We start from the raw sequence: 15,756 nt of genomic DNA, 5'->3' as shown, positions 1-15,756 counted from the left end.
CCTTTAGATCAATGCAACATAGAATTTATAGTGGTCTATCCGGCTAGCAAATGACATATTCGCACCATTAATCATAAGAAATCAAATTTTGCACTATTAAATACGGAAATGCCAAATTAACAAGTGAAATTTTGAACTTACACAATTAACAGTGGATTAATGGGTCTAATATTATTGTGTCTAGCGGCATAAGTCTCTCGTTTGTATGTAAGATGTTGTTAGTTCGACTCACAATGGACTAATAGCAGCTGATCAGTTTCATATTTGATAAACAGTAGTGGATTAACGGAAAATTAGTATCAAGCTGCCCACTATGATACGCACCAAGCAATCACAAATGTCTTCCTAAGTTAGTTGTTTAAAATACGTGAACAAGGAGATAGAAGAGATGGTATCAAAAGTTCACAACTATCAACCACTTCCGCTGAAGTTCAACATAATTTTGGACCTTTTTTCATACTTCATTTTAAAGTTTGACCTACCATTACAAGTTCCGTACCTTTCTTTGCTCAAACATAGCTGCTTCTTAAATTTCACATTGATTGCTTACTTCCAGCGTCCATTAATTTCAATTCACAAGTATCCATCGAAATTTGATAGGCACATGATCATCATCAACCACTATTGTTGTGATCCCAAATTATATAGAGATCCTGCAAGATTTAAGTTGCTAATAAAATGACCAACAATCCCGATCAATGGTCTTTCTAAAGTTATGAAGTTTATGACTTGTAGTTTTCTTCTTTACTTTATTTTATTTGGGCTAATGGCCCATTTGTAAAAATAAAAAAAGACCCGTCAATTGTTATATATATATGCATTCTGGTACGTGAGTCACATCTAGCATCTAAAATAAGATCTGTTTCTTTTGTTGATTGGCCGCCTAATGTAGTAGATTGTATCATATACACAAATGTTTCCTCGAAAATAAGATTAATATGGAGTCAAAAACAAGTACTTAACGGCACTAGCTGGTCTACATGAAGCCTAGTGGGGGCTGCTGCATGCTTGCATCAGTAGTTGCATGCACTCATTTTCTTTGTTCTTGCCTGGTTAATTTCTAGTAAACAATTAATAAGCCATTTTCACTCGAATTTCTTTAGAGCATCTCTGACGGCTATTGCATATAAGAGATTACATATAATGAATACCCTGACGAAGCATCGTAGATACTTGTTTACTAATTATTACCATGTACCTGTTCCCTTAACTAATGATTGAGGGACTTAGTATAGAACACACTGATGGATCACATGTGACTGGCGATAAAACTCAAAACACAAATTTCGAGTCCATTTTGTGTTATTGAAAGTGAATTTACTCCACAACCTGTGGAGTTTTGTGTAGTGGTAATACACATTGTATCCCCATGTTGGGCGAATGTTGATGTGATACTCACGGTAATATGATGTTATTAGTTCGATCATCCGCATGTGAAAAACACTTAATGAGGAGGGCATCTACTCTCCGAGTCTGGTAAATCCACTCGTCCACCATTTTTTGTACCAAAAAAAGAAAGTGAATTTACTCCACCACCTCATCCAGCGGCTCCACATACTTGTTCACCCAGTGATATAAAAGAAGGTCGTGCATTTATGGATCACAACTCCTACCATGAAATCCATAATTGCATCCCAACTACACACCCAGTTTATAACCTTCCTTCTCTCGCTATCAGTCTCTCTCAGAGAACCCCCGCACTCATCCACCACTCCTCGGTCACTCTTCTCTCCTTGATCTTCCTCACCATCTCAGCCATGGCTTCAGAGACTCCCAAGGTGAAACTAACCGGCACAACCCATGTCAAGCCCAGCAAGAAGCTCGGGAAGAAGGAGCATTGCCAGCTGGTCACCTTCGACCTCCCCTACCTGGCCTTTTACTACAACCAGAAGCTACTGTTCTACAAGGGCTGTGACTACGAGGACATGGTGAAGAAGCTTAAGGACAGCCTTGCGGTGGTTCTGGTCGAGTTTTACCACCTGGCCGGGAGGCTCGGGAAAGACGAGGAGGGAGTGTTTAGGGTTGAGTATGATGATGAAATGGAGGGCGTCGAGGTTGCCGAGGCTGTCGCGGAGGAGATCAGCATAGCCGATCTGGAGGTTGAAGAAGGAACTAGCTCTTTAAAGGAGTTGATTCCTTATAGTCTGGTTCTGAACTTGGAGGGCCTGCAGAGGCCATTGCTAGCTGTTCAGGTAATTGTTCGTTAATTACTTCATTAACTATGCGATTAAACCCTAATCTGATTTGTGTTCATTGAATATCTCACTCACTTTTGTTTGTGGATCTACTCCTTTTACAAAATTCAGGCACAACTGTACGTATGATAATAATTTGATAGGAGAAAACATTAGGGTTTAGTAAGATATATAGTCCCGGCCCACAGCCATATGTGGTGACATAATATTGCTAAATGCCTAGATCAATTATACATGCAAATCTTTAATTTGTTTCTACCTCTTGTTTTATTTTTTACTTCATTGAATCTAATAATATAGATGGTCATTAACACCATATATAAGCGAAAAATGCATATGAGATACATTAGATCACCATATAATATATTGATGCTAATTTTCTTGGGTTTATCTCAATGTTTTCTTCTTTTTGAATCACTAAAATGACTAAAGATCTTAGAAGATCCATCATCCATGTTTGAGAACCGTTATAGAAATAAGCTAGGTTTTCATGCTAATGACTCTTTAATCTAATTGAATTTGGGTGCTACGCGCGCAGTTAACCAAGCTGAAAGATGGGATAGCAATAGGGTGCGCCTTCAACCATGCGATCCTGGATGGCACCGCCACCTGGCACTTCATGAGCTCATGGGCTGAGGTCTGCAACGGGTCGCCCACCATCTCAACCCGGCCCTTCCTCGAACGCACCAAGGTCCGAGACACGCGCGTGAAGCTCGACCTCTCACTGCCTCCCTCCAACGGCAAAGCCGCCGCGACCAACGGCACCGCGTCAACCCCACAGCTCAGGGAGCGCGTCTTCAAATTCTCCGAGTCCGCCATCGACAAGATCAAGTCAACCGTCAACGCCAACCCTCCATCCGACGGCTCAAAACCGTTCTCCACTTTCCAGTCCCTCTCCGTCCACATATGGCGCCACGTCACCAAGGCGCGAAGCCTGAAGCCGGAGGACTACACCGTCTTCACCGTCTTCGCCGACTGCCGGAAAAGGGTCGACCCGCCAATGCCGGACAGTTACTTCGGCAACCTCATCCAGGCAATCTTCACCGCCACCGCCGCCGGACCACTCGCCGGAAACCCGCCGGAGTTCGGCGCCGGCGTGATTCAGAAAGCCATTGAGTCCCACAATGCCAGTGCAATTGAGAAGAGGAACAAGGAGTGGGAGAGCGCGCCGAAGATCTTCGAGTTCAAGGACGCCGGAGTGAACTGCGTGGCGGTGGGGAGCTCGCCGAGGTTCAAGGTTTATGAGGTGGATTTCGGGTGGGGAAAACCCGAGGGGGTTCGAAGCGGGTCGAACAACAGGTTCGATGGGATGGTTTACTTGTACCAGGGGAAAAGTGGAGGGAGGAGCATTGATGTGGAGATAAGCTTGGAGGCTGCAGCCATGGAGAAGCTAGAGCAAGACGAGGAGTTTCTTCTTCCAGTGGTTTGATGAAAATGTTGTGTGAGTTTTGGTTTAAAGTATGCATGCTATGTTATAATAAGGATCAGGACAAAGCTACGAGTTATTTACCAATGTTGTAATTGTAGAAAAGCATGCTAGGTATTGGAGTTTTAATTGGCCTGATGAGATTGATCATAAATATTGGGTTTTGTTATTACCATGATAAGATCACGTTCTTTCCCATTGTTGTTAGGAGTAAATTACTACTAAGAGCTTCCTTACTACTAATGAATGGATACCAAACCCCTCTAAGCATTTCAAATCGAGGAAACTTGAAGGCCGGGGACATTTGATCATCAATATATTTCTTTGAATCAAATAAATTTCACGTATACATGGATGGATTGATCGTATAAATAACTGAGGGGTCCGAGAAGTCGATCGCAAGAAAACCACAAGAGGAACCAACTCGAAGCAGCTGGTAACCAGAAAAGCTTCATAGGTGAAAGGTTGGAAGAATCCAGATCGGAAATCGCTTGCTCTTCTTCAATTGGTTCTTGGCACGGGTGTTGGAACTTGGAAGGCAGTGAAAGCCTTTGAGTTTTGAAGTTGTAAACATCGAAATCAGAAGGCACAGCCCTAGTCAGCAGTTGGTCAGGGTCTCTATCATCGTTGAAGTATATGCAATCTGGTTTATATCCTCTAAAGTCGGAAGCCGACACTGCTATCGGAGAGTTCGCACCCAAAAATAGAGCAATGCCACCTAAATTCTTTTCTCAATCCACTCAAACTTATCGACATCTAACTGAAGAACTCGAAATTTCTTGGTCGTCTTACGTTTTTCAAATTCGGCATCAAACGCACAAACCTTTGAATCATCAACCATTCTCCCTCATTTGTATTCACAATATAGGTATTATACTGCATTTCACATAGTCCGAAATCGCTTGCAGCAAACTTTACATCTGAGTAGAACTGACTAGTAATATTGAAGGATAATAGGTCACCAAGAGAATTCACTGTATAAAATCTATCCTGATGAACATGAACAATTTGTTTACACAGACCATATCTTCCACGAGTCTGTCGTCCTTCGCTAATGTACGTCCATCTTGCGTCTTTGTTAAGTCGAAAAAAAAAAGCTAACCGGCAGAATTCCAGATAAAATTGGGTCAGCTGATATTGTAGCAAACATGACAAAAGCATCATAAGCTATGCCCTTATATATATTATCCGGGGAAGGTTGTATGAAAAATTGGAATAAGTTGAATGATTGAGTTTTTCTTTTCTTTCCATCATTTAACCCTGAAGAAGAGATTCATTAGCGACACTGCAAATTTCTCATCAATAGCTATTAACCATCCTTTTGATGATCCACAAAACCGCTTAAAACTTAAGATGTCACTGTTACTTGCATATCAAGTACCTTATTACTCATAATGTTGTATAAATTCCATGTATCTTCTTCCTCCGCAGGAGGAATCAAGAGCATCGGATGGTGACAAAAATTTGACATTTTCCTAGCTTGTAAAGACCAACGTGGTCTGCTGCATATTTTTATGACTTGCAAACAACACTAAATCGCAAATAATAATCTGATGGTAACTCAAATTTTTCTGAGATGGAAATTAGAAGATGACACGGCAGACTTTTCTAATCTGGATACATACTTTTGGAACCTATAGATGGATCGAGTACCTTCAAAAACCATGTATGTTAGACCTGGATCAATAATTACCACACGTGTTAAAATAAAGTTAACTTACAATTGCCATTTTAAACTATAATTTGTTCCCAGTAGCTTTACGTGAGAATACTTCCCCACAAAATATCCCGTCACCAAAAATAAAAGATTGCACTGGTCATTGCTTAGTTTAGTTTCATTCTCATCCAGAATCATTATTCTGACTCCTAAGGCACCTGCATAGTGCGATCATATCACGATGACTTGATTGGCATTCAAAGATGATACTTCCAAGTTCCAATGTATTACCGAGTCACTGACTAACACATTACATCAAAATTTACCATACTCGACACTATAAATGAGAGACCTGCATCAGTATTTTGTTCAGAAATATACACTACAGACACTTATCTTTCATGCACAGCCCAAGATTTCTAAGACCTACTCCCATTACAAAAATTGAGAACAATCAGAAGGGGATTCCTCAGCTCCATGCTGCGGCTCAAAAATGGATGGGGATCCTTGTATCTGTTGTAAGATCTTATGACTCACCTGCAGATTGTTGGGGTGGAGGCGTTTTATCAACAGTTTCTTCAACAGTACCTGTCACCAAAATATGCATACAATGTCAGAGAGAGAGAGAGAGAGAGAGAGAGAGAGATTTTTTTTTTGGGACATTACAGAGAGGTTGTAATTAAAAAAAAACAACCTTGGGAAGTCTGAGGTGTAGACTGACTTTCGACTGGAGACGTTGTCTGCCCCTGATTTTGTGCGGCTGTTGCTTTTAGCTGCTCCTCTGTGATCTTTAAGTACTCCTCGCTGGTGTATGCTCTATTAGGAGAGGGAGCCCCATCTGCATAAACATGTACATAGTTTGAAAATACTTTTAAGAGACAAATTATCTCATCGGACGCAAATAATATGATTTGTACAAACCCAATGAAAGCAGTCGTAACATGAATAGATTAAGATAATGACTGAAACTATATAATGCCCAAAATGGTATAGGAGATAGAGCTGTCTCAGATTGGTGTGAACGTTTCTTAGACCTCATGAATCTCCTCTATACTTCTAGAACTTTTGTATGGATGATAGTCAAACACAAATGTAATGGTTACTAAATCCTCTTTGAAAGTAAGTGTAGACATGAATCATTATAATCACTCACTGGGGTCAGTCATGGTTTTGGAATCTCCAGTAGTTGATGGAGTGGCTGAAGTCGTGTCCATTATTTTGGAATTGTATGTGTTTATAGTTGAACTTGAAATGTCATCGAGACCAATCTCCTTTTCAAGGGTGCTCTTGAAATCCCTAGAAACTTCCTACAAGAACACATATGCAACATCAACAACCTTCTCAGAAGAAGCATAAATGAAATTTTAGATGAAGTTAGTATTAACAACCTGTAGCTCTCTAATGGTTGGTTGAAAAGCACGCAACGTCTTTCCTAAATTTCGAGCAACCTGCATTTATAAAATTTCTTGATCGTAAGTGACAAAAAATATTGATCTTAAAATAATAAAGACCACTAGGCATCACTGATTTCTTCTAATGAATTCCTAATCTCATGAGGACGGCAATTACATCTAGAATGGAATTCCAAGCAACAAAAATGCATGAAGAGTTCATATACAATAGGCAAAAAGGCCGATTTGCACCCAAAACTTGGTCATAATTGTCAATTTGCACCCTGAACTTGCATTTAAGTCAATTTACCTACTAAACTTTGTAAAAATTGCCAATTTACACCATATCCGTTAAATTTAATGTTTTTCATCCAATTTTAAGTCACATGTCATGCATTTGAGGGACAATGTGTACATATAAATATATATATATATATACACAACACACTATATTTGAATGGGTGGGTATGTTTAATATATAATTCGAAGTATAGTTAAGTATGTAGAAAAAAGATGTAAATAAATAATTTGATTAAAAAATAATAATCCTTTTAAAGAATATTTGTATTTGTTTTTAAGAAAAATATAAATAGAAAATGACAGCATTACCCCTCATGTGCATGACATCTGACGCAAAATTGAATAGAAACAGTTAAATTTAACGGATGGGGTGCAAATCGGCAATTTTTACCAAGTTTATGAGGTAAATTGACTCAAATCCAAGTTCGGAGTGCAAATTGACAATTTTAGCCAAGTTTGGGGTGTATTTTGGCAATTTTGCCTATACAATATAATGTTACCTTTTTGTTGCTCTTATGCAGTTTGGTATGCAAAGCCAAGGCGCTCTCATCATCTCAACAGTAAATACTAATCGTCTCACTCAATCTAAAACAACTATTTGGGTTATGAGTTACACACTGAGATTACAGTTCTGTTGGAATATTCATTCATACATCCAAAGTTATTAGTGTTATAATTGTATAGATGGTGGAATCATAGCTAGGTAAACAAGAAAGTGAGGTCCCTTAATCCCAAGGACAGTTTTCTTACCACATTCTCCATCTAGGCCAAATATTCTCTTAGGAGATCCTTCAGAAATCTATGCTTGGGCAATTTCCAAATATGGTTTTTGTTAGGAATGATGAGGTATGACAATGCTTAAGCTAAGCTGCTAGAGATACTTACTACGGGAAACTAGAAAATAAGGATACTAATCTGCGTACCAACAGTCAGGGTTTCATTTAGCTTCCTCGAAGTAAGATCCCACAGGACAATATTGAATACACACCATAAATTGAAATCCAAATTGTGGACAAGCAATGAACTCTGTAGATTCATATTTAGAGTGCCAAAATCCATAGTTTCATATTACTAGTCAGCTGTAACACATACAAAATAAATAAATTCAAATACTTCAACCTATTTACTCAAATTCAATTCACAAAGTCCTTGACCGATGTATCCAAATTTACTGGGCAATTATGATTCAATTACTAGCAGAGCATTATACCACAATATCCCAAATTCCCAACTATATGTAGCTGGAAGCTACTAGTTATCACCTATATAAACTTAGAACTCATGCGTATAAGTCCAGCTATCCCTAAAAATGTTATAGAAACACAACCAAGCATTCCCCTATGAGACCAAACTTTTAACCATATGAACAAACCACTCACCTCAGCAAGACCTTTGGGACCAAACACCAACAAAGCCACAACCCCAATAACCAGAGCCTCAGGAGCTCCAACACCAAACAGAGAAGCATAAACCACCAGACCTTTACACCTTCCCTTCCTCTCTGCACAACCAAATCACAAATGAGCTGAAATTACTAAACAAAACAGCAGACTATATTAAACACAAACCCAAATCACAAAAAGTACCTAACTTTGTAGACTTGGGTCTGACTGAGGCACCCAAATGCTTCAATCCACTCCATGGGGAGAAAGGGCTGAGACCCAGTTGAGGAAACACAGCTGAAAGATGTAGTCTTTGGTTCTTGGGGTGTGAGATTAGTGAAGAAGAACAAGATGGGTTGTGTATGGCTGACTTTGTGCTTCTGGGTGAGCACAGAAGTGTAGCAGCAGACGCTGTAGTTGAGGCCATGGCCATCATCTGAGAATTTGTCAGAGTTTTTGATTCATAAGTTGGAGCTGGTGAGACTCCAAAAATATACTAACCATAAGCATTGGATGTGCTTTCAAGATTTCTGAACATTTCTTGGCAGGACTGAAACTTGGGCTTTGTATTGTTGTTGCCTATATATTGGGTTCATATTGGGCTAGTCATCCTTTATAGACAACTAACGAGTTTTTCTTGTTCCTCACTTCTTCTTTTGAGTTGAGACAATTATTTGATTTATGTTTATGATGGATTGCAATTTTGGTTTTAGTTTTAGCCTTGCATTGGAGTGTTAGAATTTTGATTAACAGTCTAGTTTCATCAAATTGTTAGGGCTGCACATGCCCTGATGTCCGATAAGGGAATGACATGAAGAACTCTATACGCGTGGTTCACATAGAGTGTTACGAGAAGTTGTGAAATCAAAACCCTAGTATAAGAATGACCTTCTCTTTTCTCTTTGATGGTAGCTCACAAACTATGAGCGATGTGATGAGAAGACTTGAATGCAGCTGGTGACATTTGCAAGTATTCTCAAAGGATACCAAACAAGAGTATAAAGTAAGATATTCAATTAATATCTGCCTATATATATTGGTATGTAATACAGTGTATGTGACTGCGTATATAAATTCTTAGATGAACCTCCACCTACTCGATAAGCTGAACATGTGGTGTGCTTGTTAAGCTTTTGCCTTGTAGGACCATAACCACACCTAGCCAGCCAACCCTTTTCATATTTCAAGTCCATGACATTTTTTGTGACAAATATCCTATATTTCCACCTCCTAACGTGGACCCTTAGCCCTCCGATATATAAATGGATCTAGCAAAATTAAAAAATTATCATAATCTCCATTATGTGACAAATTATCATCATTATTTCTCGTTCAATGTCATCCTTACATAATTAAAAACACACTCCTCTATAATTGTACCGTTGCAAAGCACAAAAATGTATGACTCGTGGATTAATGAAGAACATGGCTGAGGTATATAAAGTGTATCATATGGTGCCGAAATTGACCTAAAAGTTTCCACACGCAAAATTATCAATTAGGAGAATGACAAACATAGAGTGACTGCTGAGTAGGTAACAAGAATCTTTATACTTCTCAATGCTTTGAGGATTAAAAGGTAAAAAATAAAAGTCCCACTGGTTATGAGTGAATGTAAAAGGTGGCTGGAAAAGCTTGAGGAAGATAAGGAAGGAAAGTGAGGTCGTCGAGATATCGTTATCAGAGAAAGATAGGCAAGAGATAAAAGAAAAAACGAAGAAGAAGAAGAAGAAGAAGAAGCACTCGTGCAGGTTTTATTTTTAAGTGTGAATAGGGAGGTGTGGGGGTGTGTGAAAAGGAAAGAAAGGGGTGTGGTGAGAAAAATAAATAGTCAGAAATGGAAGGGTGTGTGTGTGTGTGTGTCACTGTCGTGTGCGTCACGAAAATCCATCCAAAGAAAACAAAGGGAAGGATGATCAGCCGCACGTGCGCGTCTTGCTCTTCCTCTAATCCTTGTTTTATCAAAATAAATTACAAATGGGGATGGAGGTGTTTGGATCACGCCCTCCAAAGTGACCATGATTTACATGACCAAGATTCACTCATGGCAATACGTGATGGATGATCGAAACAAGTATCAAAGAAAATAGTCTTCTGGTTTTTCTTAGAGTTGAAGGTAGGATCTCTTCTGTATTTGATGAGCTAATACTCTATGAAAATGATAAAAGAAAACGATCAATGTCATTTTATTGATCGTCATCTTATTTATCTAACTTCTCAATTTAGTGTGATGTCACTTTTTTCTGGTTATATTTTTTGAGTGATTTTGTGTTTCGGGTCTCTCTTTTTATTCAACCTACAACACATTCGACTCTGAGCGTCTTGGTTTTGGATGTAATTCAAGCTACACGCACTAAACTCTTGATTTGAAATTTTACACCATATCTCTCATACACGATCTAAATATAATATCGTAACAAAACACCAAAAATCCAAGTCCAAACCAATCATTTTAGCCTGAAACGAGTAAACCACACCACACCCCTTGAGCATAGATATTAGGACTACAAAATGGAAATCATGAATCATAAAAGGACGGATTTGATTGAGAGATTTTGGGGCCATGATCATAAATGCAATCACAAGAACCATGAGGCTAGAGGCACCCAACATAACGCATAATCTCTACACCGTCACACCAAGCAGCTAGTGCTCATCCACTTCGTGACACTATAAAATGGAGTATGTTCCAGGGCCAATCCCGTCATTTCTTCTAGCTTACTAGAAGCATTTCTAATTTAGATCCAAAATTACTACAAACAACAATCATATTATTGATATTAGTGTTAAGACGTGTTTGACTTCGAAAACGATATGTAAACATGTTGGTTATACAAAAGTGTGTATATGCAGGATTATGCAGCTGGCATTGGTTATGTCCAGTCCCTTATCCAATTATCAAATCAACTTGCACTAAGCTACGTTATTAATTTGCTATGAGGAGTATACATTATTATTTTGTCATTTAATTAGTGATATTAGTTAGATGAAATGAAAAGGAAAACAATATATAGGTAGGATGGTTGCACGTTATCATCTATTTGGCTTTGTTTTGTATGATGGAGACTAATATTTAAGCAACTTGCATGATAGATCCCACACGTACTTAGTAGTACCTCACATGTAATTAGAAATTCATCATAACAACGGGGGCAAAATGTTTACGTTTACTAAATGCAACAATGAAGAAATATAGCACTGGTTTATTAGTCATGACTAAAACTAAAATATTCGAAATTGAACAATTTCCAATAAATAATTCATACATATAACAAACACGCATGTTATGTATTATGTTTGATTCAATTATATCTCAAAGTTTTAAATTTGATACAATGTACTCAAATTTTATATTTTCTTACTCACATATTTGAAACAATTAGTATATCCGATCTATCACACGACGTCGTTATAGTTTCTATCTCTAATTTTTTTAAAAAAAATGAGGGTTGAAATTGAAAATTCGCTTACCAAATTACATCCATGTCCTCCCATCCCATGCATTTTTACCACCAAATTATTTTGTTCCTCTAACAAATTTAAGAGAAAAAAAAACAGAATGGGTCCCATGCCCAACTCCCACTAAAAGTTATAACTCTCCTTCTCTCTCTTCTTCTCCTCTATTCTCTCCTTCATTTCATACCTTTCTCTCTGTCTTGTCCTCCTCCTCCTTCCCTCTCTCTCTCTCTCTCTCTCCAGATCGAAATTCCAGCCAGCCGATGCCGATCCAATCTCACCCTCCGTCGCCGTAACCGCCGTGTCTCCCGCGTTCAAACTTCTCCGCAACTTCGACAAAAAAAAATCATAACCAGCTGATTAAACTCTCAGAGATCACAAGTGCCAACTTAGTCTAAATTCATCATCATGGCGATGAGAACCGTCCAGAACAGCAGCGTCGACACCATCAACGCCGCCGCCACCGCCATCGTCTCCGCCGAGGCGCGCGTACAGCCCACCTCCGTCCCTGTAACTACCTCTTATTCTTCTCTCTCTCTCTCTCTCTCTCTCTCTCTCTGCATGTGTTTGATTTCTGTTTCGATTCGGTTTTTGTGATGCGGTGAGAATTAAGTTTAGAGAGAAAAAAAAAAGTGAAAAAAAGAAAAGAAAGTTGGGATCTTTGCCTTTTTTATGGTGTTGAATGCTGAATAAAGTAGGTAACTTTTAGCTGTGGAAAAAGTAAAACTTGAGTGCTTTTGGGTTGCTTTGGAGTCTAGAACTGAGTTTGGAAAGCTGGTAATTATGGAACACGGTTGTTCAGTTAAAAGAAAAGAAAAAAGAATTGAGCTTTTAGATTAAGTAGTAAGTACTAAGTACTAGGCTTGGTGAATTAGTGTGTTTTTGATGTGGATGATGGATTGGATTCATGGCTGTCTTTGAAAGTTGTGTGAATTTCGACGAGGAAGATTAAAGTTTTGAACTTTGGTTAGGCATAGTTCAAGTCATGAGAACAGCTTAGTTGACTATGCAGTGTGGGTGTTCTGTGGCTTCTAGACAAAAGTGGACACGGGGTTCGAATAATGGTGAGGGGGTATGTAACAGAGTTTGTTCGGTGAGTACAGTGATATCTTTGTTGGAGAAATGGTTCTTTAATTATTTTCTCTTGTGCTCGACAATGCCATTTTGTAGTTGTCTTTAAAATAGTTGAATAACTGTTTTTATACTTTATAGGCGTAGTCTAGATTTGTCAGGAGGTAATAATTCTAATGCTATTGCAACACCGGTGCATTTTGGGTTTGAAATCAAGTTTGATGGATTATATTGGTTGTCTGTACCAATGTGCATTAACGAGTCTAGGGACGTAATTGAAGATTTTGTTACAATGAAATAACAAATTGATGCCTGCAATGATGTTATGCTCGAGTCTTACTGGGTAGAGTAGTTTTCATAATTCATACATTATTCAGCTGAGTTTCGAGTTATTGATGACTTTTTCCTACCTTGACTACAGAAAAGAAGATGGGGAAGTTGCTGGAGCCTGTATTGGTGCTTTGGGTATCAGAAGAACAGCAAGCGAATTGGCCATGCAGTCCTTGTTCCGGAGCCTACAGTATCAGGGGTTGCAGTTCCTGCTGCAGAAAACCAAACAACCTCAACTTCTATTGTGCTCCCCTTCATTGCCCCTCCCTCTTCTCCTGCATCTTTTCTGCCTTCTGAACCGCCATCATCTACCCAATCACCTGCTGGTTTCATGTCCTTTGCTTCTCTTGCTGCCAATGCATACTCCCCAGGTGGAGCTCAGTCCATGTTTACCATTGGCCCTTATGCATATGAGACTCAATTAGTCTCGCCACCCGTATTCTCTACAGTCAACACTGAACCATCTACTGCTCCGTATACTCCCCCTCCTGAATCCGTGCAACAGACTACACCTTCATCCCCGGAAGTGCCATTTGCTCAGCTTTTGACATCTTCGTTAGACCGCAGTCGTAGACACAGTGGTGGCAGTCAGAAGTTTGCATGGTCCTATGGCGAATTCCAGCCTTACCAACAATATCCAGGAAGCCCAGGTGGCCAACTCAGATCACCAGGATCAGCAATATCAAATTCTGGCACATCTTCTCCTTTCCCTGACAGATATCCGGTGCTTGAATTTCACATGGGGGAAGCTCCCAAACTCTTAGGGTTTGAACATTTTAGCACTCATAAATGGGGTTCAAGGCTAGGTTCTGGATCATTAACACCAGATGGTGCGGGGTTGGGTTCCAGGCTTGGTTCTGGGACGCTAACGCCAGATGGCTATGAGCTAGGTTCAAGGTTAGCTTCTGGATCTATGACGCCCAATGGTGTGGGGATTGGTTCCAGGTTGGGTTCTGGATGTTTGACACCCGATGGTACAGGGCCTGAGTTTAGAGATGCTGTCCTTCTGGAGAACAAAATCTCTGAGGTGGCTTCCCTGGCCAACTCTGAGAGTGGATGTCAAAATGATGGAAATGTATTTGATCACAGGGTGTCATTTGAGTTAACTTATGAAGATGTAGCTTGCTGTCTTGCAAATAAATCAGGTGCATCATTTAAAACTGCATTAGAATCATCAAAGGATATGTCAGCTGAATTCCCCAATGAAAGACATGGGTCATCAATAACAGATAAGTCGAGCGCTGGGGACAGTATCAGTAGAATTCCTGAAAATGCTTTGGGAGAAGGGGAAGATCATTGTTATCGGAAGCATAGGTCAATCACCCTCGGGTCAACGAAGGACTTCAATTTTGACAACACAAAAGCTGATGTTCCCAATAAGTCGGACATTGGCTCAGAGTGGTGGGCAAACAAAAACGTTGCTGCTAAGGAATCGAAACCTGGCAATGACTGGACTTTCTTTCCTATTCTACAAGCTGGAGTTAGATGATATAGGAGGGTTCAACGTTTGCTTCACCCAGCCATCTGATGTACAGTGTTGTAAAACCTCACATCACATTGATGATTAATGGATGGAGGGCAGAGGTGAGCGTCTCTTATGACCCGGAAAAAAAATGCAGAGAGGAGATAGATTGTAGAATTGATAAGAAAAATCTTTAGAATATTTCTTTACTTGATGTTATACAAAGGGTAGCATCCACTTGGTGTAGATGTTGTGTTCTGGATTATTTTTCCCCTCATATGTAATAAAAAATAGTTCTTTACCCCCATGAATGTTCTCTTTTGGTTCATGATCTCTGTATTTTTTGATATTGGTCTTCTTCATGATAGAATCATAGAAATCTTGGAAAACTTGGGTGTCTTAAAAGATGTTGGGCTTGAACTTCATTCTCTGGTCTAATATGTATGTAGGGTAATTGGTGCCAACACTTGTAATGCTGGCTAAGGATAATAATATGTATAGATATGATTGATTAATGTTAGCTGGGTACTAATGGCCAAACCTCATGTCCTTTTCCTTCCCCACTTGCCCAAATACAGAATTTTAGGCTTGAATTTAGAAGAAAACAGGCTGTGACCAACAAACCAGGTGACCATGATAAACAACAAACAAATAGAACCAAAGGGACATTATTTTCCAGACCAAGTTTTAAAATTTTATGGCTCAAAATCCAAGCTCATCACTATCAGGAGGTTATAGGGGCATAAATTGCAGTGTGGCAGATTGCAGACCAAAAGATCTATATGTCTATCAATGCAGACCAATTCTCGTTTGGATTTTGGCCTCTTTGTGGTGAAGGTTCAACCTTGCTGGTTAAGGAAGGTCATCTTGGACTTTTTATTTGTCATTGTTTCTGAGTTCTATCTACATAATTTCCTATGAAAATGATATATACCCGCAGAAGCTACATATCCCGTGAAATATTGAACACCCTATTGATATCTGTATCTCAATAATGTCTGTCACATGATTAAGGGTTAAACTATCTTTCAATGGCATCTAAAATTGGTTGTTTATTGGATTCGTTATGATTTTATATCCTTCTTT

The 15,756-nt window shown here is 39.2% G+C and overlaps 3 protein-coding genes across 3 annotated transcripts; 2 read left to right on the top strand and 1 right to left on the bottom strand.

The window, feature by feature from the left end:
• Window positions 1–1,757: 1,757 nt before the first annotated feature.
• On the top strand, window positions 1,758–3,624 carry LOC126801963 (BAHD acyltransferase DCR). The gene is made up of 2 exons (XM_050529468.1): window positions 1,758–2,192; window positions 2,734–3,624. Exons 1-2 carry the CDS (start codon window positions 1,758–1,760, stop codon window positions 3,622–3,624), a joined length of 1,326 nt encoding a protein of 441 aa, XP_050385425.1.
• Window positions 3,625–5,514: 1,890 nt separating this feature from the next.
• LOC126801971 (sec-independent protein translocase protein TATB, chloroplastic) lies at window positions 5,515–8,885 on the bottom strand. Its single transcript, XM_050529476.1, has 6 exons — window positions 8,556–8,885; window positions 8,349–8,470; window positions 6,667–6,726; window positions 6,432–6,585; window positions 5,973–6,116; window positions 5,515–5,866 (listed from the first exon to the last, which is right to left on the bottom strand). Exons 1-6 carry the CDS (start codon window positions 8,785–8,787, stop codon window positions 5,805–5,807), a joined length of 774 nt encoding a protein of 257 aa, XP_050385433.1. The 5' UTR covers window positions 8,788–8,885; the 3' UTR covers window positions 5,515–5,804.
• Window positions 8,886–12,049: 3,164 nt separating this feature from the next.
• Window positions 12,050–15,007, top strand: LOC126801960 (uncharacterized). The gene is made up of 2 exons (XM_050529465.1): window positions 12,050–12,317; window positions 13,300–15,007. Exons 1-2 carry the CDS (start codon window positions 12,216–12,218, stop codon window positions 14,695–14,697), a joined length of 1,500 nt encoding a protein of 499 aa, XP_050385422.1. The 5' UTR covers window positions 12,050–12,215; the 3' UTR covers window positions 14,698–15,007.
• Window positions 15,008–15,756: the final 749 nt, after the last annotated feature.

The sequence above is a fragment of the Argentina anserina genome, chromosome 7 (assembly GCF_933775445.1).
Source record: "Argentina anserina chromosome 7, drPotAnse1.1, whole genome shotgun sequence".
In the NCBI taxonomy this organism is placed as follows: domain Eukaryota; kingdom Viridiplantae; phylum Streptophyta; class Magnoliopsida; order Rosales; family Rosaceae; genus Argentina; species Argentina anserina.
This window is presented reverse-complemented; position numbering and strand designations above follow the sequence as displayed.